Raw genomic sequence first — 23,991 nt, 5'->3', positions numbered from 1 at the left:
ATCATCAAAACATTTAAATCTGATACGATAAAAAAGTGTGAAGGAATTAGCATACAAGCATTTATAGCTCTTGCAAATTGAACAGAATCAATTTGCAAAACTAAGAACTGGAAACGAAATATTTGGCAGTAAGAACCTTGAACGAGCTCTCATAAAATAAAAAAGACTAAAAGGAGATAAAGGAATGAGATCCCTAGCAGTTCCATAACATGAGAGCAATCTGACAGCCAAACTTTTCCTTGAAAAAAATTAAAAATGATGTATGGTTCTGCCCTTTCAACTAAAGATAATATCATACAAAGCTTACGCATGAGAATATACTGTAAATGGATATGGGAAAAAACAAAGCAAAAGGTCAAAGAATATCAATACAGTATTTTAATAAATAACTTACCGAGGTCACGGTTATTGATGCCAATAAGTTCTATACCAGTAATGCCCAGAACACGGTCTATTTCTCTTTCATTATGCACCTAAAACAAAACATCAGGGCACTAGCTAATCATATAAAATAATCATATTTTAACTTAGCATAAAATACTACATTGTTGTGACTTCAATTACTTAAAAATTAAAGTTAACATTATAGAAAAGTAGCATATACTCGGACACTATTAGAGAAACTTATATACATCAACTTAGCATTACTTCCTGCTTTCAAGAGATAATTGAAATTTTTTTGGGTAAAGATAAGTCCCAAGCAAAGAAAATTATTTATAAGTTGGACTTTTTTGCCGTAACGGAAGACCTCAGTTAATATAACAAAAAATTAAGAAAGATTGAAACTAAATTTCAATTTCACTCGATGTTCAACCCAGCAAATAATGAATAGCGTTGTTTTTCCTTTAAAATAGAGTATCATACATTCAGTAAACAAGTAAAGGTACATTGGAAAGACCATGAGCTAGAAAAGAGACAACACTCCCTCCAGGACAAAGACACAACAAGGTTTAAGAAATCTTCATATGCACAGAAATGCTTTTAGTAATGCCTACAAGTTGATATATCAAGCACTAATATAAAAAGCAGCAACAAGAGAAATTCGTAAAAACTATTAACCAATGATCAAGCTCACAAACCTCAACCAGAGCTGCCATGCCAAGCTTTTGGCAAATTATAGACATGTACTTTATGTCAATGTTAGGCAATACAGCAGCAATTAAAAGGACTGCATCTGCTCCTTTTGACCGAGCATAATAAATTTGCCAGGCATCAATAATAAACTCCTTGCAGAGAAGCGGGCACTGCAATTACCTTCTGATTAAGCAGATCGTACAATAACGATATGCAAATCTCATAACAAGGTGGACAAAGGTTTACAAACAAAATTAAAAAAAAATGTAAGAATATATGTGAAACCACAAAACCTTGACGCCAGCTCTCCGAATAGCCTCCAAATTCTCAAAGCTTCCCTAAAACCGAAAAACACATTAGAACTATTCAGAAATGGATCTTACGGGTCTGTCTCTGAAAAAAATTTTAAACAATATTAATTTTATTTCCAATAGAAGATACTCGCCTGAAAATACTTCTCATCAGCCAAAACGCTCAGGCATGCTGCTCCATTCTTCTCATAAGAATGAGCTATTTGAACCTGTCAAATCTAATGATTCAGTTCATTTTAATTTTGTGTGATCGAAGAACAAATGAAAAGAAAATGGATTATATTATTTTGAAATACCAGACTCTACTTTAAAATCATTACGAGCAGTTTAAAGTAGAGAAGCTAGATATAATGGATATTCTAGAGGGTACTACTACTGATGTGAAACCAGCATACACAGGAGCTCATTAAGGAATTTAAGAATAACTGGACAATTTAATTCCACTCAATAACTTATTGTGATAACAAGACAATTCAATAAAGATTCTTGGTTTTCAACTAGCTTAGGCGAAGGAGTACATGTAGATTAACTAATCCTTGTACCTTACGGAAAAGAGAACTAGAAAGAATGGAATTGGAAGAATGCATAAAAGTAGTCAGCAAGGTTTTAAAGTAAAATTTGGCTTGTGCACCAGACTCTTTCACCAAGGTTTTAAAGTTGAATTTGGCTTATGCACCAGACTCTTTCCTTAAGTATTGGTTTTAGTGATGAATCATATCAATTACTACATTCTCCGCAAATATTTTTAAAAGCATAAAAGTAATAAAATTTGTAAACGACTATTATTTATTTCAAATAGAAGCATAATAGTAAACCATGTTTAATGTGGGTATTTTAAAATACTATTAATAAGGAGAAAAAATCAACACTACTCAAACCCCCGTGTTGATAAGAAAGCCAGAAACCAGATTATTACTAGAGATGGGTTTTTAATATCATGCTAGTAAAAGTGAAAAGAAGATAACGTTAACAATGAGGAAGTGGGGTGAAAATAATTCAAATTAGGGTTGCAAATGAATCAACACACTTGACAAGCTACTTTTGGTCAGCTCAGTTAGAGCACTTTATTTTCAGTCAATTAAATAGTCAAACAAGCTTTAATATTTCTACAAATACTCAATTAATAATGAACAAACTTAAACCACTTGGAGTTTGATTCATTTATTATTATGAAATACCATTTAAAACTTGTGAAAAAATTCGTTAAAAAGTTTGATTGAGACTTGACAATAGGCTCATTGAAGACTCAATTACAAATTTATTTAATATATGATTATATGAAAATATGTTCTTTTATAATTTAGATTGCTAATTGATTTTATTCATGAACACAAGCAACTTGTTTATACTCATTAAAATGCAAACTTATTTAGTAATTCATTCAATTAAAATCTCATTTTTAGCTCAACAGCTGCTCCTGAAAAAGCCTGATAAGGCTTATTCAATCAACTAACAAGCTACTCAATATTATTGTTTTTAATAGGCTCAATAAGACTCGTTTACTTAACTAATTAGTCGAGCTCAAACCAACCTCAAAAAACCATAATTTTAAATAAATTGAATTTGAACAATACTACAAATACTCAAATCAAGCTCAAGCTCAAACAGGAATTTGACAAATGAGCTTAAGCTCAAGCAAGCTCCTGCTCAGCTTGGCTCAATTCATTTGTTGCACTCATTAACGCCATGAGATGAGGTGAAAAACAACTTTGGCAACTAAAACAAAATTTGTCCCCGATTGTAAGAAGCAAATAAAAATCTCGGGTTGCTTAGGATATAAGATGTAAATTTTGTTATTAATTAAATGGAATGAAATCATGATACATAAATGAATAGGATAGGAAGTGGATGTAGAAATTTAGAAAACGTTTGGTTGAAATTTGATTTTAGCAATACCAGTGAACATGCAACAAGAAAAACAAGAATAGAAACACTCAAGACACTTTTTCTTGAAAGATTTATGAAGGAAATAGCAAGATACAAGTGGAACTTCAATTGGAGAGAAAAATTCGGCTCTCCCAAATCCCTAGCCACTAGCTAGAGCCCTCTCAACCTAAGAAACTCCAAATTCAGCAAAACAAAGCATAAAAACTAAACTCTAACATAAACAACTTACTTAAAGCATACAAACCAAGCAAATTCCCAAAACAACCCTCCCATTGAATTTTTCCTCCTAACCAGCCCCTCCCCCATTTGAATAAACCACCTAGGCCCCCACTCCAAAGGGAGCGGGATTTCAACAAAGCGAACTGGATATGCCTCACGTACATCCTAGCCGGTCTAGAATGGACCAGCCCTTCTATGCCCGATCCAAGAGGGACCAGTCTAACAATACCCCCCTTCCAAAGACCCACCTTGTCCTCAAGGTGGAAAGATGGAAGTTGCTGCTTCATTCTCTCATACGGCTCCTTCCTTAATTTCCTCATCTTCACAAAAAGTGAAAACCTGAAGAGTTCGGTCCTTACACCTATGACCTGGTGTATATCTCTCCTCACATCTAAAACACAGCCCCTTCGTCCTCTTCTCTCATAGCTCCATTTCTGTGAGTTTCTTGAAGTTATCCCTAAGTCCCTCCTATAGTCTTCTCCTTCGGGATCTCCCTAAGAATACCAGGTCTCAGCTCCTTGGATGCCAAAAAGATGGTGGTCATCCTATGCAAACCTCCTGAACTGCTATCACTAGCCACTCTCTCTAGGTGCCTCTGATCCTCCACTAATTGGAAAAGCTCCATAGCCTCTATCAAGTCACGAGGCCTCATCACTCTAATTGCCGCCCAAATCTCTGGTTTGAGCTCTTTCATAAAATTCCCCTTCAGTATAATCTTCAGAAGCCGATCAAGTCGGCTGACCAGGTGCTCAAACTGATCACGCTACTCCACCACTATCCCCTCTGCGTAAGAGCGAATAACTGCTAATAGAATACCCCTCTATTGTTGGTTCGAAAACATTCCAACAAGTAGTCCTTGAACTCCCTTCAGGTCCATATGGGTCGCCCCGCATCCCTCCATTAGTACCATGCCAACACTTTTCCCTCCAAGCACATCTCGCCCGCCGTCAATCTCTCTTCCTCTGTCAACCTATTAACAGTAAAGCACCTTTCCACCCTATAGATCCACTCATGTGCATTCTCTCCCTCAAAAATAGGCATCTTCAGCTTTCTCACCTCATATCTCCTTTGTTTCCCCTGTTTCCTCCATCATTTCACATTCCCCAAAGGGGTGGTTCCCCCCAAGTGTCTCAATCATCCCTTCTACGCTCGTAGCCAAACCCTTCATCAAAATCCCACCTTTTGCTTTCAAGCTCAGCACCTCTTTGATCATTATCAGCCCCTCTCCTTTCAAATTCAGCACACCTCCTAATGTTGAACATATCCGGAGTTACTTAGGGAAATTAAAGATAGAAAATTAACAAAGTGTTTCCACAATAAACTTATTACTTATAACAATGATTGACCCTTAGAATTCTTAGTTTTTAACTTTCTTAGGCAAAGAAGAGCGAAGTCGGTTAACCAAACAATTTAAGAAAACGCAAAGAGCAATTGTAAAACTACGACGATAAACAAGAATCCGCGATTTAATAAAGAGAACTTTCACCTTTGGAGCCCATACGCTCAATTAGTCTAGGCTTTAGCGGAAGAAGAGTCTCCACATTAGAACCGAGGTCACTCCGAGGAAAAAGGAGCCTAAGATCGTCGTTCTTGGATAGGTGGCCGGGGTGGCGGAGGATGACGGTCGTCCAAGGATGATCCAACGTCCATTTGATCTTTGCTCGTCAATCACATCCACTAAGGTGTAATGGATACGGACGATGTAATCTTCAATGGTATCGTTGAAATCGAAGCCCACGTCAAAGAACGGTGATTGGAGGATGTCAACGTGATCTTGGTCGTCATGCACAAATCCAAAGTTCCATTTGGGCTCCGCCATGCATCCTCGCCAAGGGTTGAATGAGTACTCAGGATGGGAAAGGGAGGAGTCACGGTTTTGGAGGAGAGAGAGGGGGTGGGTGAGGTTATGAGGGGAAAAACTAAAATCTGAATTTTAGTTCAAATTTCCAAAAGTGAGGAGGGATTAATTTCAGTTTTCAAAATTTGAAATTGAAATTAATTTATGAGGAAAGGGATTAAGGAAGTAATAAAAGAGAATTAAAAGGGGAGAGAGAGGGGGGAGTGGCCGGCCATGTAGAGTGGGGAGAGGTTTGAGATTTAAGAGGGTGGGGACCACTAGAAATTAATCAAAATCTGATTTTAATTTCAAATGTCCTTCCGGGCTACATAAGCGACTCAATGCCCATAAGGGCAAAAGCGGAAAAACATAAAAATAAGATAAACTTCTACATAAAATGACAAAATACAACTCATGATCGAGGCCGTCGATCTCTGGTGTCTCATAATTGTACACGTGTCAAAAATGCTGACGATGTCCTCATCACCTCCGATCATTATCCACCACTCTCTTTTCAAATTCAACACCTCTTCGCTCATACATAACCCCCTAACGCCTCTCCTTATACCTTCTACTGGTCTCCTCCCTAGAAATAGGCTCTAAAGGAGATATTTTATCTTTTTCCTCCAAGATCTTCACCTCTTGTTCTTCCATTCTCCTTATCGGATCAGGGTTTTCCCCACTCCCTTGGTTGTTAAAGGCTTCTCACGCCTCTAACGATGCCGTTTTGGTTTGGCCCTCGAGCAACTTCTTCATCATCTCCTCTATGATGGAAAATTTTCATTAATCTTCTTATAGACAGCTGAAATTTGAGTTTGAAAATTAAAAATTTCAGATTTCAATTGTCTATTTTTTTTTGTCATAGGTACTCAATCTAGGCTCGAAACAATAAAAAATAATAATTTGATGCAAATTTGGCCTTCAAACAACAAAAATCAGCAAGGACAAAGAGAAAAATGCAACATAAATCAGCGAGGACTTATATAGTGATATTTCAGCTCAGAAAAGTGCTTTGATACCAATTTGATAGAAAGTGATGCAAAATTTAGAAAACCTTTAGCTAAAATTTGATTTCAGCAAAACCAATGAACATACAACAAGAAAAACATGAATAGAAACACTCAAGACACTTTTTATTGAAAGATTTATAAAGGAAATAGCAAGATATAAGTGGATCTTTAATTGGAAAGAAAGATATGGCTCTCAAATCCCTAGTCGTCGGCTAGAGCCCTCTCAACCTAAAAAACTTCCATTTATGCAAAACAAAGTATAAAAAATAGAACCCTAACATAAACAACTTAAAGCATACAAAACCAAGCAAATTCTCAAAAGAACCCTCCCCCTTGAATTTTCCCTCATAGCCGACCCCTCCCCCATTTGAAAAACCCCTTGGGCCCCACCCCAAAGGGGGCAGGATTTCAACCAGGCATACTAGATTCGCCTCACGTACACCCTAGCTGGTCCAGGATGGACCAGCCCTCCTATGCCCGGTCTAAGAGGGACCGGTCTAACAGAGTATTGCATCCTATCAAAGAAATAGTAATTAAATTATTCTTTTAAAATGTAAGAATGTGAAATTATATAGTAAAAAAAATCATGCCAAATCAAAACTTCATTCATTCATCGACTTGTTTGCACCTAAAGCTCACAACCTGAGTTCCCTTATAGTTTATTTCATCTATCATTCTAACCATCCTTCTACAAAGTATTTAGATTTTCAATTTTGAAAACAATCAAAATTACTACTATTTACACCTCTACCATGGTAATTATCTATTTTCTAAATAGAGAAAAAGTCCAATATAGTCTCCAGACTATTTGCATATCATCAATTTAACCTATGAGTATTGACACATTTTTGTGTCGACTCGTCACCAATCGAGCCAATTGGAGTCCAAGTGGGTTCGATCGAGCTTGATGAACTCAAGTGAGCAAGTACAACCGTTAGATTTGAAATTTCGATTTGGCAAGTCAATTGGGTTCAAATTGAACCAATTGGACTCGAATTGAGTCTGAATCGAGATTGATTTGAGCTTGAATTGATTCAATCGAGCTAATTTGATAAAATTAAACTTGAATCGAAGCCGATTTAAGTCAAATGGGTTCAATGGGGCTCAATTGAGTTGATCGAGTTCAATTGAACTCGATCGAGTCGAATTTAACTCGATTTGAGTCGAGTCGACACAAAAATTGTGTCAATAATAATGTTAATAGCTCGTCAACATTATGCAATCTCCAATTACAACCTTATCATATTATGCGCTTATAGTTGGTTGCTGAAAAGAAGTAAAGAATTAACATGTTCTATATTTCAATGGATGAACACTCCTATGCTTGTAATAATGAATACTTTTCAAATAACCCAAAAGACCTAGATGTCAAGTAGTTTTGGCTCCTTATAAAATGGAGTGCTTGATGTGCTGCGTGCCGACCAAAGATGGTGAGGCAGGAATACAAAGATGGTTAGTTTAATATATTCCTTTTGTTTTCTTGTTGAATATAACTTGTTTTAGGCCCCTTTTAGTTCAATTTGATGTAAAAGTATTTATTTTTGGTTGGTTTGTTTCCCCTTGCATTCAAATATTTTGAATAATATTAATGCCTTCACTTTCTTCTTGGAATTCTTTTAATATTTTTTCTCAGATTTGAGTGTTGTTGCATCGATTACATCTTGCGCACCTAAATACCATCACAACTTGGCATGGGTTAGTTTAGTGTCGATCCCTACCTCATTTGGGTGATTTGCATTGGCCGAACCAAGTTGAGGCACAAGTGGTGTTATCATGGCTTAGTTCACCGACTTTAACTTCCCCCAAGTTCATTTGATTGAATTTGGGTTGCGACATAATTGTTATTAGAGCCTAGGCTTTAGATTCACAGATATTAGTCAACTTTAGGGGAGAGCATGCTTATAATAGAAAATTCAAAATACAACCATCGATTCCTTTGTCCCAAATGTCACAATGTTCACAGTGATATCTAATGTAGAAAGAGCCCGTAGAAAGTAAAATTATATATGAAGGAGATAAGTTATCGCTAAAAAAATGATGTGATTTAAACCCAGAATGAGAAGGCAACGAGACTAATGATAACCTAAGAATGATTGAGGTAGATTTTGAGAGTATACATCAAGTATATATTATTGATTAACTAGTTCGCATCACTCGCAAATTATTGAATAGGGCCCTAACAGTGCTATTGTAAATAATGGTTGGAGCAACAACTGTTACCCCGAGAACTTCTGAAGACCAATGATTAGAGTAATTCTTGAAGTTGAAGCCAACTCATTTGTGGAAATGACTCGACTCAGCTAGAATAAGTTGAGAAGAGTTTGAAGGGATGGAGTGTTCAACAACAAGGCTACTTTAAAAAAATTTGTTCTAAGGATGCAAAACAATAGGGGATAACAGAGCATTCGTTTTGATAGATGATCAAATGTTGTGATCTCATCTCCTGTGATGCAGGACGGGTAGGAGGCTACTCTTGCAATTGGGGAAAAAACAAACAGTCAAAGTGCTTGGCCAAAATCTGAAAGTAATTCCATATTCTATCTCCGAAAATCTGAAGGAAAATTACATATTTCTAAAGAAACAGAGTGGAATTAGCTGGAGAGGTCTTCAGGCTGAAATTTCCATGAAGTAACCAAGAGGGAGAGAGAGAGAGAAGAGAGAGACGGGTGGGGGGGCTGGCGGGAATGAGAAGGAGGTGGGAATTTTTATTTCCTAAAACTGTTGCTGGACATCAATTTAAATAAAGCAACCTGAGAGAATTCGGCTTTAGTTTAATGGTGAAGAGAAAAGCTGAGAGGAAAACTTCCTTCACAGGTTCTGGAGAGGAAGCAATCCGGAATAACTTGATTAAGGAGATATGGGAGATGCTAAATTCAGCTGCCGTTAATTGGGAAATATTCCTACAGGAAAGAGAGGCTTTAATGTTAGGAAAGATTTCCTACATTAAGTTAACTTAATCCCTCCAATTTAGGAAAGGCAATTAATAATTGGAGCAAAGGTGGGGGTTCTCGGTTGGGGTGATGGAGGGGTTGTTAATACTAGCGGTTCAATGGGAAGGAGGAAGGGGCCGGCAGCGGTGGAAGGAGGAGATGGGGTGGTCGGCTAGGAGGTGGTGGTGGATTGGCCGACGGTTGGAGGGGAAGAGGGAAAAAAAAAAGAAAAGGTGGCGGCTAGGAAAAATAAAGAGAAACATAAGATAAAAAGAAAAGCTAGAACCGCGAGCCTTGGACTCTTCCGAAAGCTGACGGGTGATGCGTTGCCCTTCTCCAAGGAACTTCAACTCACGAGCCCGGACCCATCCAGCGGCTGGTGAAACTCTCGATTTCTCTCATAAAAATCTCACTCTCGTCCTCTCTCAAGAAGAACTCAAGTGTGAAAACACAAAATTTTCATATTCATCAACCATTCATTACATTAGCTTAAGGCCCTTATTTATAGGCCATAACATGAGAAAATAGAAAATTACAAAAATGCCTCTTGGGCCACAACACTCAAATAAATTAACCTAGGGGTAAAATAGAAAATAAGATAAAATAGAAACTAAAATGCAGAAAATAATTCATAAATGACAACTTAAATTAGAGCCGTCGATTTACGACGCCTTCTGTGATAAATGCGTTAGATCTTCGTGCCGATATCCGCATCATCCTGGGAAGAATTCGACCAGAAATTTTAGGACAAGAATAATCATATGATATCATGATACAGGCGCGCATGGAGCTATACAAACTTATTCAACAAGACATTTCAATGAAGAAGTACGAAACAAATTTCACACCCTTAACTCATCAAATGCCACAAAAAATGCTTGACAAAGTTCAATGGTACTTCTTATTTAAAAAAGGAATAAGGGATTCCATCTAATAGTTGGTCATACCACTACACAATACCAATTATGCAACTTTGGTGCAAGGAATGATGATGGTGGAAAATGTTGACCTCATTTTTGCTAAACTCAACTACACCGAGGCTTGTGATCAATCTTAGACACTTGTACGCTAGACACCCTACAACCACCCTACTAGACGTCCAAAATAGATCACAATTAACTTATGAATGACTAAAATAAACTCAAGCCTAACTTATACTAGTCTAGCCACCCAAACTAAGAGAGTATTCTAGCCTTCTTAGAGAGATCAGGCCACACTACATGGGAGGCCATTCAATCTACCTAGGTGTCCCACAATGACCCGAACCTAACTTGACCTATGAGCCACCTTATTGAACTCCCCCTAGCAAACTAATTGACATAGCTTGGCCTCATGAGTTCACCCAGCCCAAAGTCTATATAATAACTTATACACACTACTCGAAGCATAAGTTGACCCACCTAACCATGAATTACCATAGGTGGGCCCACAAGCCTAGCTTTGAACATTTGATTTATCAGCGCCAAGGTTTAAAATTGTGTAATTAAGCCTTAAGGCGATTTTCGTCCGTGAGGCGAGGCAAAAGCCTCGAGGCGGTCTGAGGCGTAAGCCTCACGGACACAGAATTGCGTAAATGAAAAATTAAGGGTTTTAACAGGAAAATAATAACAATATTGTATCTTACAATAAAAACATCTAAATGATATATGAAAATAGTGAAAAGTAAGAAAGTAGATGCAATAAAATCATATCCCAAAGTACAAAATCATAAAATATTAGTTCAACAAAACTCCCAAAGTACAAAAAACATATAAAATGCAATCATATCCCATCACTAAATGGGTCTTCAAGTGAATCTTCTTCTCCAATTGTATCTATGAATGTCATGTCATCATCATCTTCAATATGACTCACTTTTTTCTTCCCTGTTCAATAAGAGAAAAGATCATTAGCATGTTAATTGGTCACTTCATATAAATATACTGCGATAGCATATAAGAAGTTTTGGAATACCTTTACTTGATTGTTATGCTGCAGAGCTAGTGGATGTGTGTGGTGTAGTACTAGTAGATGTGCCTACTTGATCTGCGTCGCCCCTCAAAACATCCACATTTAGATCTTCTAGATGTAAGTCTAATAATGGCAAATATGTCTCATCATCTATGAACCACTCATTATCATATGACACATCATCACAAACCAACAGGTCTTCATCATCCTTCAACCCCTTATTCTTCAACCTTCTATCTCTTAACCTCTTGTTGTGCATTATATATACGAGGGAGTTTATTTTGAGTGTAGATAGTCGATTTCTTCTCTTTGTTTGCACTTGACTATATGTACTCCAGTTTCGCTCACACCCAGAAGAAGAACAAGTGAGGCCCAACACTCTTACAGTAAAACTCTGTAACTCAGAGGTGGAATCATCAAATTGGATCCACCATTCAACTGTTTTCAAGAAAAAATATAATCAAAACTGAATAAAGTGTCTTGCATTTACCAAAATAATTATACCTGGAGACCGTTTAGAAATGGTTTCTTTTGTTGCATTCAAACCAAAAAAACCATCTTTATTCCAGAACAGAACAAGTTGTAAATCTGCAAGCTCCCTATCTACCTGCTCCGGTATTAGTCTTTCCATACAATGATATAGACCATGCTTCACCTCCGGATTTGAAGATTTCTTCTCTGAATATTGAAATTGAGGATTGAGATAATATGCCGCTGCATGTAGATGACGGTGTAACTGCACCTCCCACGGAGCATCAACGATATCCCAAATCTCCCTATAACTTGCCTCCTCTCCTCCCAAGTTGTGTGCAATCAACTCCTTGGCCTCATCCATAGCATTATAAATAAAACTCATAGCTGGTTTCTTCTCTGCATCCACTAAGCGTAGAACTTGTACTAAGGGTCTCGTGCTCAAAATGGCATAGGTCACAGTAGCCCAAAATTTATCATTCTGAATTATCTTTCTTATTTCCTTCCCCTCACTTTTCTTCCCCCAAGCAGAGTTAAGCCATTCAGTTGATGTAAACATGGCTTCCAAGTGTTGTCTCACCTCCATCAAGCTCTGCAGTGTCAAATAGGAGGTGGCAAACCTATAGATTCACAGTGCATAAATGTAAGAACTATGAACATACAGTATGAATGATTTGCAATGTACAAAATTAAGAACATACCTAGTCGTTGCAGGGCGAATGATTTCTTTCTTTGAAAACTTTCTCATCAAGCTTAAGACCCAAGAGTGATTGTAGATTAACTTTGTAATTTTCTTCGCCCTAGAAAGAGCACTCTTGTGCTGAGGTAAGTCACCAAGATCCTCCAAAATGAGATCGATACAATGTGCTGCGCAGGGTGTCCAATATAGGTGTGTCCTCTTCTCCATCAACATCTAAAACCCTAGAATTTCTTTCACTTCAAAAACCTAGCCAAAAACTAAAAAAAATACCTAAAATCGTTTGTGGACTTCTCCTACAAGGCGGCCGGACACTTCAAGTTCACCGGAGAGAGGCGGCGCCGGCGGGAGAGGCGGCGGGAAGGGTGGCCGAACGTGCAAGAGGGGCTCTGTTTCGCGAACTGGGGCTTGCGGGCGGAGTTTATCGGGAAATGCCTGGGCCGAACGGGTTAAGGGAAAAAAAATGAGTCATTTTAAGTAGGGTGGGGCCAACGGGTGAGGCGTACGCCTCACCCATTATTGCGCAATTGAGGCGCGCCTCACACAGGGTGAGGTGTACGCCTCTTCCAGGCTCCAAATTGCGTGCGCCTTTGAGAAGAATTGCGCAAAGGCGCGAATCTCGTTGCGCAATTTTAAACAGAGATCAGCTTAAAAAGCCTAAGCCAAACCCTTCATTATTTAGAGAAACACCCTAAAGATTATGCATGGTCTAACCCACATCAAAACACTAGTTCCTAATCAACCTGATCTTGACTCATGCAGAGGCCATACTGGGTCAACATTTGACTCAAACATTAAATTACGACTCAATCAAGCTCTAGTCTACATAGTAGACTTGGCCTATGAGCCAATCATCTTGCATGTACCATGGTTAAGCTAATCACACGGGGACCTTATGGTAACCCACATTGGATACAAACCTTGGTCAAATTCCACACCCTAATCATCACTAACTTCAAACCTATCTTGATTAATCTATATGAGACCTATCCTAGTCAAACTAAAGGCCCTAACTTAATAAACTAAGTCCCTTATACCCTAAGTTGACTCCCTAAACACTAAGGACCCACTTAGTTTAAGTTTAAATAGGTCAAATTTAGCCCAACCCTAGAATTGGCACAACTTAGGTTGGTCTAGGACCTACCAAACCCTATGCCTAGCTCCATGAAACCTAATTAACCTATTGAACTAAGCTCTAAGCAACCCAAACCTTAAATTAGGTCAAACTAACCCAAGTAGGTCCACCTTACCAAAATTAACCTAACCCATGCGCCACGTCCAACCTAACCTAATTTCCTAAGATCCCTAGACTCTAAGCTTACAACCTAAGCCTTATGGGTTAATCTAGTCCAACCTAAGGCTCAATTAAAATTGAACTTCATAGAGCAGTCAACCTAGGCTAAATCCATCTTAATGGAAAGAACCACTAGTTGCTAAGTTTCCACCCCACTCCCATTGACTCACTCAAACTTTCTAACTACCCCTAAGGCTTATGTCCTTGCAGTCTCCTTGCATCTAGGTAAATTAGGAACCTCCTAGGGCTTCTGCACGACCAATCCAATTCTTAGAGCCTAGTGTCAAAGAATCTAGAACAACCAACACATTCCTAACCTTTGTAAAAACACGTTTTAGCTTGATATATGACAACTAGATAGCCAACGAACTCGCTAGAGTGTATAACTGCATATCTAAACCTACAAAGAACAAGGCCTATTGAGTCCTCCAGTTCCATGGAGAGCTCAAAAAACTTTAAGGTTCCCTCACCCAAGCCCAGGGTGGAGGAAAAGCTAACGTATGATCCTAACCATCTAAACATAAGGGTTCAAGTTCAAAAATACAAAAACATCAAACCGTATCTACTATCATTCTCTATGTAATAGCACTGAAAAACAATATACATCAAGCTGCAGCACCAACCTCTTCCTCCCATGCCTATATAGCCAAATCCTACCTAATTCTTTCTCGCCCATACATAGTGAATATTAACTATCTTGGGCTCCACAGGGGGGTCAAAACTGTTAGACCGGTCCAGCCGGTCCGCACAGGACCGGCGTTTCGCAAACAGAGGCGGGATCTCCGCCTCCTGCGGAGATCGGGCGGTCCGAACGCCCAATCGGAGTCCTTTAGGAAGGATTTTTTAGGGTTTTGAGAGGGAAATTTGAATGTATGGACTGTTTAGGGATTTTCTTTTGATTTGTATGGATTAAATAGTTGATTTTCCTAGGGTTATGGCATCTTGAATTTGGCTGAAATTTGATATCTCTTAGATTTTAGGTTTCCTTTGGGCTCTAGCTGCGTCTAGAGATTTGGGAGAGAAAGATCCTCCTCTCGAATAGAGGATCAATTGTATCTTGGTATTTTCCGTTTCGCTTTCATCAAGTAATATAAATTATCTACTGTTTTTGTGGTTTGGTGTGAATTTTGTGGAGAAAGCTCGTTGTTTTTAGAAGATTGATAGGAAATACTCTCGATCTACAAGTACTTCCTATCCAAAAAACCCTCCTTGCTGTTGCTCTGGTTCCTGCCCAGTGGTGTTGGATTGGGTTAGTTTGGGCCGACCGGCTAGCTCTCGCCTTCCTCCGGCATAACCATAACCCCCTCCCAAAGACCCACCTTATCCTCAAAGTGGAAAGACAAAAACAGTTGTTTCACCCTCTCGTATGGCTCCCGTGTGGCATCATAGATGGTTATATTTCTCCATTTTATCAGCACTTTCTTGATTCCTCTCTTTTCCTGTCGTACCCCTTCCAGCTCCAATGGTTCTAACACCACCTTCAAATCCTTCAACAGTGTTAGAGGTGACTCTGAACTAGATGTATGATCACCAATAGATCTCCTCAACTGTGACACGTGAAACATTGAATGTATAGTAACAGTCGGGGTAACTTCAATCGATAAGCCACTACTCTAATCCTCTCCAATATCTCATAGGTACCAAAGTACCTCGGGACTAGCTTTGCAATACTCCTGTTATTTACCGTCATTTGTTTATATGGACGAAGATTTAAGTATACCCTATCACCTATCTCAAACTGTACGTCCCTCTCATACACAGACTTCAATCTAGCTCTGATTGTCAACACATAGCTGAAGTAAGCTATGGGTTTCTGATTCTATATGAGCACTGCCCCCAAACCATATCCTAATGCATCAGTCTCCACCATAAAAACTTGATCGAAATCTGATAAGGGCAGGATTGGTACTATGGCCATGGTTTTCTTCAATCTCTTAAAGCCCTGGGTAGCTGTCTATCCCTACATAAAACTATCCTTCTTCAGCTGCTCCGTCGGTAGCCATGTTATAGTGTTGTATCACCTCAAAAATCTACTATAGTACCTAATCAACCCTAGGAAAACCTTTCAACTCCTTCAGACTCCTAGGTAGCGGCCATTTCATCATAGCCTCAATCTTGGCATGATCAGGCGGCCACCCCCTCTTGAGATACCACATGCTCAAGTACTCCACACTAGATTGCGCAAAGAAACACTTCTTCAGGTTAGTCGGTAGCTGATGCTCTTGTAACACCTTCAATACCACCTTCAAGTGCTCCAAATTCTCCTCGTCCGACATGCTGTACACCAAGATGTCATCAATGAAAATCAGTACAAGTCTCCTAAAGTATGGTCGGAACACCCTATTCATGAGGGACTAGAAAGTAGCAAGTGTGTTGGTGAGACCAAACGGCATCACCAAGAACTTGTAGCGTCCCTCATGTGTCCTGAATGCAATCTTTGGGAGATGCTCCCCTCTCATCCTGATCTGATGGTACCCAGCCTTCTATCCATCTTCGTGAATACCACCGCTCCACATAGCTCATCAACAACTCATTTATCACCGAAATAAGAAACTTTTATGGCACAGTCTCCTTATTCAGGGCCCGATAATCCACATAGAATCTATAGCTCACATCCTTCTTTTTTATCAATAAGACTTGGCTAGAAAAAGGACTCACGATCGCCTGATGATTACTGCCTCCAACGTCTCTCGGATCAGCTTCTTGATCTCATCCTTCTCGTAGACGACTGAAATTTGAATTTTGAAATCTAAAATTTTTTCTTCGAAATCATATTTCAATTGTCTGATCTCTCTTTCCAACACTTCTACCTTTCTTCCTTCCATAGGTACCCGGATCTTGTCTTTGATACCAATTTGATACCTCGTGGAAGAGGAAATAGCAAGTAAAAGATAAGAAAGACGTAGGAACACCAAAATAGGGTTTATTTTTGGATTATCTCTTCAATAATAAAGCAAGATACAATTGATCTATTATTCGAGAGGTAGATCAGCTCTTCCAAAAACCCCAAATGCTACTAGGAACTCACAACAATACTAGGAAAATAAAACTCAGCAATATCATAAACTAAATCCTAGACAACTCCCCCTTAAATAGCACTAGAACATAATAACATAAATAAAACCTTTCGAATCAGCATAAACATAATTTATGAAATCTTCCTAAATAATGAGGCCCTTCCTAATTAGCCTAAATATAATTTAGTAAACCTTCCTAATCAATTAAGAGCATAAAAACCTTCCTTACATAGTGAATATTAACTTTCATGGGACCCACAAGAGGGGCCGAAATCCCCTCTCTGTTGTTGCTCAGGTTCCCGCCCAGCAATTTTGTTGGGTTTGGCCGATTTGGGCCAACTAGCTGGCTCCTACCCTCCTCTAGCGTAACAAATCCCAACCTAAAGACATCCAATATTAGATATCAACAAGAAGAGAAAACTAATGCTCATATTATTTAGGACAAGGCATTCTCTTTGAAGAGGGGGAGCAGTGCCCAAAGAATAAGGAATAAGATGCATAGAAGATAGAAACAACAATATAAAGAAATTGATCTTATTATCAAGCATGTTTTGCATCTTGTTTGAGAATGGTAAAGAAGATGCCACTAAGATTGCAGAAAATCTACCAGCTAGTCCCCATCCACTTCTTAAGAATACTAGAATGATATCATGGATCTTATCCTAAAAGATGTGTAATGCATTGCTCACCAATGGATAAGACATGATTAGTGAAAATTAACATATCAATGATATTACCACTATATTCAAGAAGGTACTTTTGCAACATATTTCTCAAACTAAAGTACCATGTCTACATGTCTACTAGAGTAGTTTTCCCTCAATCAGATCGAACATGAGATGAACAAGTGGATAACTCCCAACCTAACTTCCCTTTTAGCTCCTCACAAAATTAATCAATACAAAGACATCCAAATCCAAGCCTCCTAATAAGTCTTGAGAATCCTTTGATTTTCCACTTCCCAATTCAAAAGACCTCAAATCACTCCTAATGCTTTCCCCTGCATCGCCTATCATCAAATAAAAATAGTTTCCACGAAATGCCACCTCAAACATCATCTTACCCATTGCATCACTAAGACATTTGTGTCTAACCACCTAACCAAAAGAGCAAGTCAATGTTGGGGAGCACTTACACACCTCTTTTGGCCTGGCTTCATTTACGTGTTTGAAGTCTATGCAAATCCCTGCTATCCTTTTTAACTATCACAAAAATTGACACCTAATTAGAAAACTAGCCTTCCTTGGCAGTTAGTAGTTACTCTACCTCTTCCCAAATTTCTATAAAATTTTAGGTTTAGTGGTTTCTTTTCTTATATCAAACAAGCTTGCTATGTGGTCAGATGTGTAGTTGATGGCAGGCGACATCAAATTCATTTATCGATGCTCATCTATTGTTACAATGGTTTGAGGTCCTATTTCTATTAGACATTATTCAGATAACACCTTTGGAAAGCCGACAAGTCTCCCCAAATTGAAGCCAGGCCATCAGTCGTGGAAAATTTAAGGTAAAGGTGGTACTTTGACACGATTTCCTTGAAGTTATTCAGCAGTTGCTATTCAAAGATTGTGTTGCAGGCAGACAACGCCGAGAGCACCATGAAGTCCTCCATTAAAATATCAAAGTACGTATTGTCTCCATGGTGACCTTGAGGCTCTCTGGCGTTCCAATCTCCCTAATGAATCCAACTAGATCACCATCAGGTGCATCGTAGAGCATCTAGCCTCTTCCTCTAGATAAGACGCTAGAAGATGTCATTCAGCGAGCTACCAAATATCGACCAAGATATGTAATACATCAAAATTATTCAGGACTAACTAAATTACGATGACATCATTATAAATGCTCTAGGGAGCAGGGAGATTTGCATCAATAAAAGAAAAGTTAACAGAATTTATTTCACAAGAGTTGAGATTCCACATACTTCAATAGCATGATACCTTAGCTTCAACACATCTTATAACAGCATCGAGGCAATCAATAATGCAAACTCCACCTGATCTACATAACACAGGCATCAGAGCTTAACCCTAGTCATTTTGTTAGAAACGCTTTGATACCAATTTGACCACAGTGCAGGAAATTGCTGAATTTCAGAGAAATTCAACAAATTTGGTGCGGATATTCCAAAATTAATAGAGAAAACAGCAAGATAAAGTCTCCAATTCAGCCAAAGAAAAAAAAAAAGCAAACGATACAAGAATCTTCAGTTCGAGATGAAGATTCAACTCTTCAAATCTCTAGCCAAAGCCTAGAGCCCAAAAGCAAAACCTTAGATCTCAAACTCAACCTCCAAAATCAAGATAACTCTAACCCTAGCAAGAAGAAAGTAATTAAAGCAAAAAAGAAAATTACATAATCTCTAAACAGCCCCTAATTCAAATTTTCCCTCCAATACAAAGCTTAAATTAGTGAGTTAGGCCCCACCACACTCCCTCTCTCTCTTTCTCTCTCTCTCTCTCTCTCTCTCTCTCTCTCTCTCTCTCTCTCTCTCTCTCTCTCTCTCCCTCTCTCTCTCTCCCTCTCTCCCTCCCTCCCTCGCTCTCTCTCCCTCTCTCCCTCTCTCCCTCTCTCCCTCTCTCGCTCCCCCCCCTAGTTCCGCCCCCCATTAGCAAGGGAAGGGGCATAAATAGTGGGTATCATTGAGCACATGGATGCTAAGGTGGACGGATATACTCAGTTATCAAGAAGAGCAGCTCTACTAGAAGCATGACTGATCCACACAACGACTCTAATTAATGAAAACTAACTAAGCATGGATGATTTGGTCTACAAATAACATGGCACCAAACCATTGGAAAATAACCGTGAGTTCTAGGTACAGTGATTTCCTCCATGCTAGGAGTTACTAAATGGAAAGCGCTTACAACTAAAGAGGTCATGATGAAAATGACACAATGCAACACGAGATCATAAGGATCTTATTTGGATAAGCACCAAAAAAGTTGACAAGAAGCATAAAATCTCGCAAACTAGGTTGAATCGAATACATTTATTTGAGCAGTAGTACTCATTGTTGATGGAAGAATCTTATCTAAGTGAAGGTAACCAAACCAAGCATTACCAAAGAATTTGGAAGATCCAAATTGATTGTTATGTTTTTTTGGTCAGTTATATAATCTTTTTAGGAACTCCTTTGAGCTGACCATTGATCTTCCATGTATATTATTCTGACAAGGGTGAGAGAAATCTGGTGTTACACCATCCAAAATTGCCCATCTCATATGTAGAAATAAATTTTGAGGTTGGGCAATTGCCTGCCCTCACCTATATGGGGTTCTGCCCGTGGTGGTAGAACAGGGAGTAGATGGGAGATAAGGTCAAGGAGATTGTCGGAGTAGTTGTGAAGATTGAGCAACCATACTGGCTCCAACTATCACCACTTCCAGGTTCTTGCCTCCTCGGCCTCCCACTCACTTGGTTCTTGCCCACTCCGCCTTCCTCTCACTTTAGACCAATGACAAACCATATTTATTTGAAAATAATGAACAATAATACAAAACATAGTTTTTATTTCATTTTATAATATACAATAACAACAACAACATCAAGCTTTTATCCCACTACGTGGAGTCGGCTACATGAATTGTTTTTCTACATTGTATTCTGTTAAGAATCAAATTCTCATTTAAATCTAATAAAGAAAGTATCTAAAATAAAAATTAAAAGTGATTCCAAACACCCTCTTAGTAAATCACTCTATTTTTTGTGATTAGTTAGAAGCTTCAGTTCAATGTCATGGAACAAATAACAGAATGCAAAATCAAAAATCAAACCGGATCAAAGTCCTCCCGAAGCACTCCGCTGCTTGGAGACGCCTTTTTCACCTCAGCTATCAAAGCGGGCATACCAGTTCGTTGATAAGATGCTTTCAAAGCCCCTAGAAAATCTCTGACAGGCGGAGCATTCTTAATATCTTTGTTGATCATGCTTAACGGTTTTCTCTCTCTTAACTGAAAATAAAATAGAGCAGAAGCAAATTCTTTAATATACCGAATTTTTATGAGATTACATACTCAGAACTGAAAATACCTGTGCAACTTCAACGTCCTTGTTCCAAATAATTTTTTCCAAAATGTTGCGAGGTGTATTTCCCTCGCTCTCTAAACGGAATTCAAAGGGTCCCACACTGTGTGCAGGAGGTCCATTGGGAGGTCGTCTTCTAATTCTTATGCCTTGATTTTCTAATATCGTATCTAGAGACTTTCCACTTTCCCACTCTCTGACTTCAACAAAATTTGCAATGAAATCTTTGCTTAGTAACTTCCTTGCTGCTTCAGCGGGGGACTCCTGTGAAAATAATAGCTTCAGATACTATTGTATTTATACAAATCATGAATATTTTAAATGTAAGTTAACAGAATGGAGGAAAGATGATTTTGAAATGAAGAACATGGCGAGAAGGTAAAGAATAACCAATCCAATTAATGGTCACTATCAAAATGGTCATCCACAAAGTTCGTAAGAACCCTACCTTACAAAAAATCCATTAAATCTGCCAAATCATGCAGATGGGCTTAATATTTGAACAGCAAGCAAAAATAAAACAAAACCTTTTCACTACCATTAGACCCAATAACCAATAGAAGAATATCACGTACATCATCAGAACTGATGCAGCGAAGAGGAACGAATCCCTTTCTACCTCCCTTCGAAATCCCGAATTTTAAATCCTCAAAACGCAAGCTTTTCCTGCGTCCTTTGGCTCCCAAGGCCAGCGGCACAAACCGAACCCTGGACGCATCACCGATCAAAATCCCCTCCATTTTCCCCCGAAGTAAGCGAATCGAAGAGAAAATGATTGCAAGAACTCTCCTTTCCAAGGAACTTATCAACGGATGAAAGAATTGAGAGAAGTGGTTAGCCGGAAAAAGCGAAGTAAGCTGGAAGCCAGTATTTTATTCACTCCCCAGAGGCAAAAGCGCAGTCACGTACTGCAAGACGACGGGTTCCCGACCTCAAGCAGCCAAGTGCCGGAATTGCAGCGCCCGCCCATCGAGAAGCCTTCGGATTGAATGGAATATTTCAAAACAGACGTTTATCCACTTGGTATTGCCATTAAAACCGACTTTATATATATAAATTATTACTATTTCAAAAAAAAAAAAAAACAAGCAAGTTAATGTAGCTTTCTTCAGGAAATAGGGGCTGCAATGATGGCGAAGGCGAAGGTGGTAGAGAAAGAGAAGAGGGAGCCGTCAGTGGAGTTCTTGAAACGGAAGGGAACGCGGTAGAATGCGTGGCCGATGAGACGGCGAGTATCGTTAGTGAGCTGGAGGATGCCTTTGTTATCCGGTGGGGTTTTGACGGAGAAGATGATGGAATGGTATTTTAGAAAGTCAAGTATGTTTTAAGTGGTAGATGTGTAAATAGATAAGTTTAGGTGTTAGATGAGTAAATAGGAAATTTTTAAGTGTTATGTATGTAAAAATCCCTAAAATTTAATAAGTTGGGATGATATCATTATGATGATTTTTATAGGTATTTTGAGATGTATATGTGAATTGTTAAGTATGTAGTGTTAAAGGTTTGGTAAAGAGGCTTTGATAATTTAGAAAATAATTTATAACTCTTCTTATGTTGATATAGTATGATTACTTTGTGCAACTCTTTATATTATAAGAAAGCAATTGCCTTTGAGATTATCTCTATTCCCTTGAAAGCTAGCACATCATGATTTATATATCAACAAAAAATTATATTGATCCGGCACAAAGCTCGAGACAAAGTTGAATAAAAAATTTTTGAAATTAATTCTAGGACCATCTGAACTCCAAGTTCATTAAACTTATAGTCGAACTGAACATCTCAAAAAGATGAACCCAACGACACCAAATTTGATCCAATCCGAATCCAAATGGGTATCAAGGGCCTAAAGCACGTTTGGAAAGTTCAAAATATAAACTGGATGACCAAATGATATGCATATATTGCATGTTTATAGTCGAATCGAGCGGCCCGATGAGAAGAATCCAACGAGCCTAAGATCAACAAATAATGACATCATTAAGGCATCAAATGCTCAATGAAAGGTCCATAATTAAGGGAGTTAAAATTTGTCATCAATCCGAAACACTTCCAACATACTCTAAATCTTTTCCCTATTTACTAATCATGCCACTCTTGAATAATTATAATTTGACCTCTCATTTTCACAAAAGGAGGGAAAGAAGACAAAAAAAAGGAAGAATGAAGAGACATCTGAGATCTCTCTTACCACCAAGCTCCTCCTCAACCATTGCCTAGTTATCGGACGTCGTAAGACTTCTGCCTTGCCACCGATCATCATCGGACTTCCATCGACAATTCTTGGACTTCCGACTAACCGCTAACCGACGCCAGACTTTTGTCTGACCACCGACCGACACCGAATTTTCACCCGACCACCGACTGACGTCAAACTTTCTCCAGGTCGTCGATTGACGCTAGACTTCAGCCCGATCGCAGTCTGTCATCAAACTTTTGCCCAGCCATAGACCGACCCTAGACTTTATCCTGGCTGCTGACTGACACCGGACTTTCACCCGGCCGTCAACCGACGTCATACTTTCTCCCGGCATCCTACTGTCGCTCGACTTTCGTCAAGCCAATGACTGTTGATGCATAGAGTTTTGCTTTTCTTTGTTTTGTTTTGGATTTTGAATGCTTATATTAGAAAGATGCACTCATTTGCTATTTTATTTAACTTAGACTTCATTTGGGACGGCTTTTTTGTTGCTTTCTAAAGCAGTTTTCTAGAACAAAAATTTTCAGTTCAAAAATTTTTTGTACTAAAGATGCTTTAGAAAGTAGTAAAAAAAATCGTCCCAAACGAAACCTCAGTTGTTAGAATGGGATGCTAGTTGGATACGCATTTTGGAGATCTTCAAAAAGGTCATGGTGATTAATTACACCTCAAAACATATAGGAACTTGAATATTTTGAACAATATAATGTAGTTCATATGGTAAATATATCTCTGCAAATGCGGAACTAATGTACTTAAATTTCAATCTTGGATCCAACACAACTAAAAAAAGCATCAAAAGATTATAGTATTCCTAATACTTATCAAATTTTAGTTTCATAGCTATAGTCATGTTTCTCATGATTCATCTAGTGACATGCACTCTTCTATTAGAAGCTTCTAGACATGCCCAATAGTAGTAGAAATATATTGGCTGTGAGATATGAATTACCATAAGCCATCTTTGAGACATTGTTAAAAATTGAAAGAAAACTTATAATTTTTTTCATATTTCAAACAATTAGTATAAGCCAGCAAACATCTATAATCATAATATATAGTTACATA

The 23,991-nt window shown here is 38.5% G+C and overlaps 1 protein-coding gene across 2 annotated transcripts in view; it reads right to left on the bottom strand.

The window, feature by feature from the left end:
* Positions 1–21,738, bottom strand: part of LOC110109007 (indole-3-glycerol phosphate synthase, chloroplastic) — a 39,876-nt gene extending 18,138 nt beyond the window's left edge. The window contains exons 1-7 of one of the 2 annotated variants that reach the window (XM_020839897.2): positions 21,251–21,738; positions 20,730–20,987; positions 20,474–20,650; positions 1,520–1,594; positions 1,368–1,412; positions 1,080–1,244; positions 395–473 (exon numbers count right to left, since the gene is read on the bottom strand). In XM_020839897.2, coding sequence (XP_020695556.1) covers positions 395–473; positions 1,080–1,244; positions 1,368–1,412; positions 1,520–1,594; positions 20,474–20,650; positions 20,730–20,987; positions 21,251–21,463 — 1,012 coding nt within the window. In that variant the 5' untranslated portion in view covers positions 21,464–21,738. The remainder of the gene's footprint in view (positions 1–394; positions 474–1,079; positions 1,245–1,367; positions 1,413–1,519; positions 1,595–20,473; positions 20,651–20,729; positions 20,988–21,250) is intronic. The other variant, XM_020839898.2, reaches the window with a different exon arrangement.
* Positions 21,739–23,991: the final 2,253 nt, after the last annotated feature.

This window comes from Dendrobium catenatum, unplaced genomic scaffold (assembly GCF_001605985.2).
Source record: "Dendrobium catenatum unplaced genomic scaffold, ASM160598v2 original_scaffold_96786, whole genome shotgun sequence".
NCBI classification, from domain to species: Eukaryota; Viridiplantae; Streptophyta; class Magnoliopsida; order Asparagales; family Orchidaceae; genus Dendrobium; species Dendrobium catenatum.
This window is presented reverse-complemented; position numbering and strand designations above follow the sequence as displayed.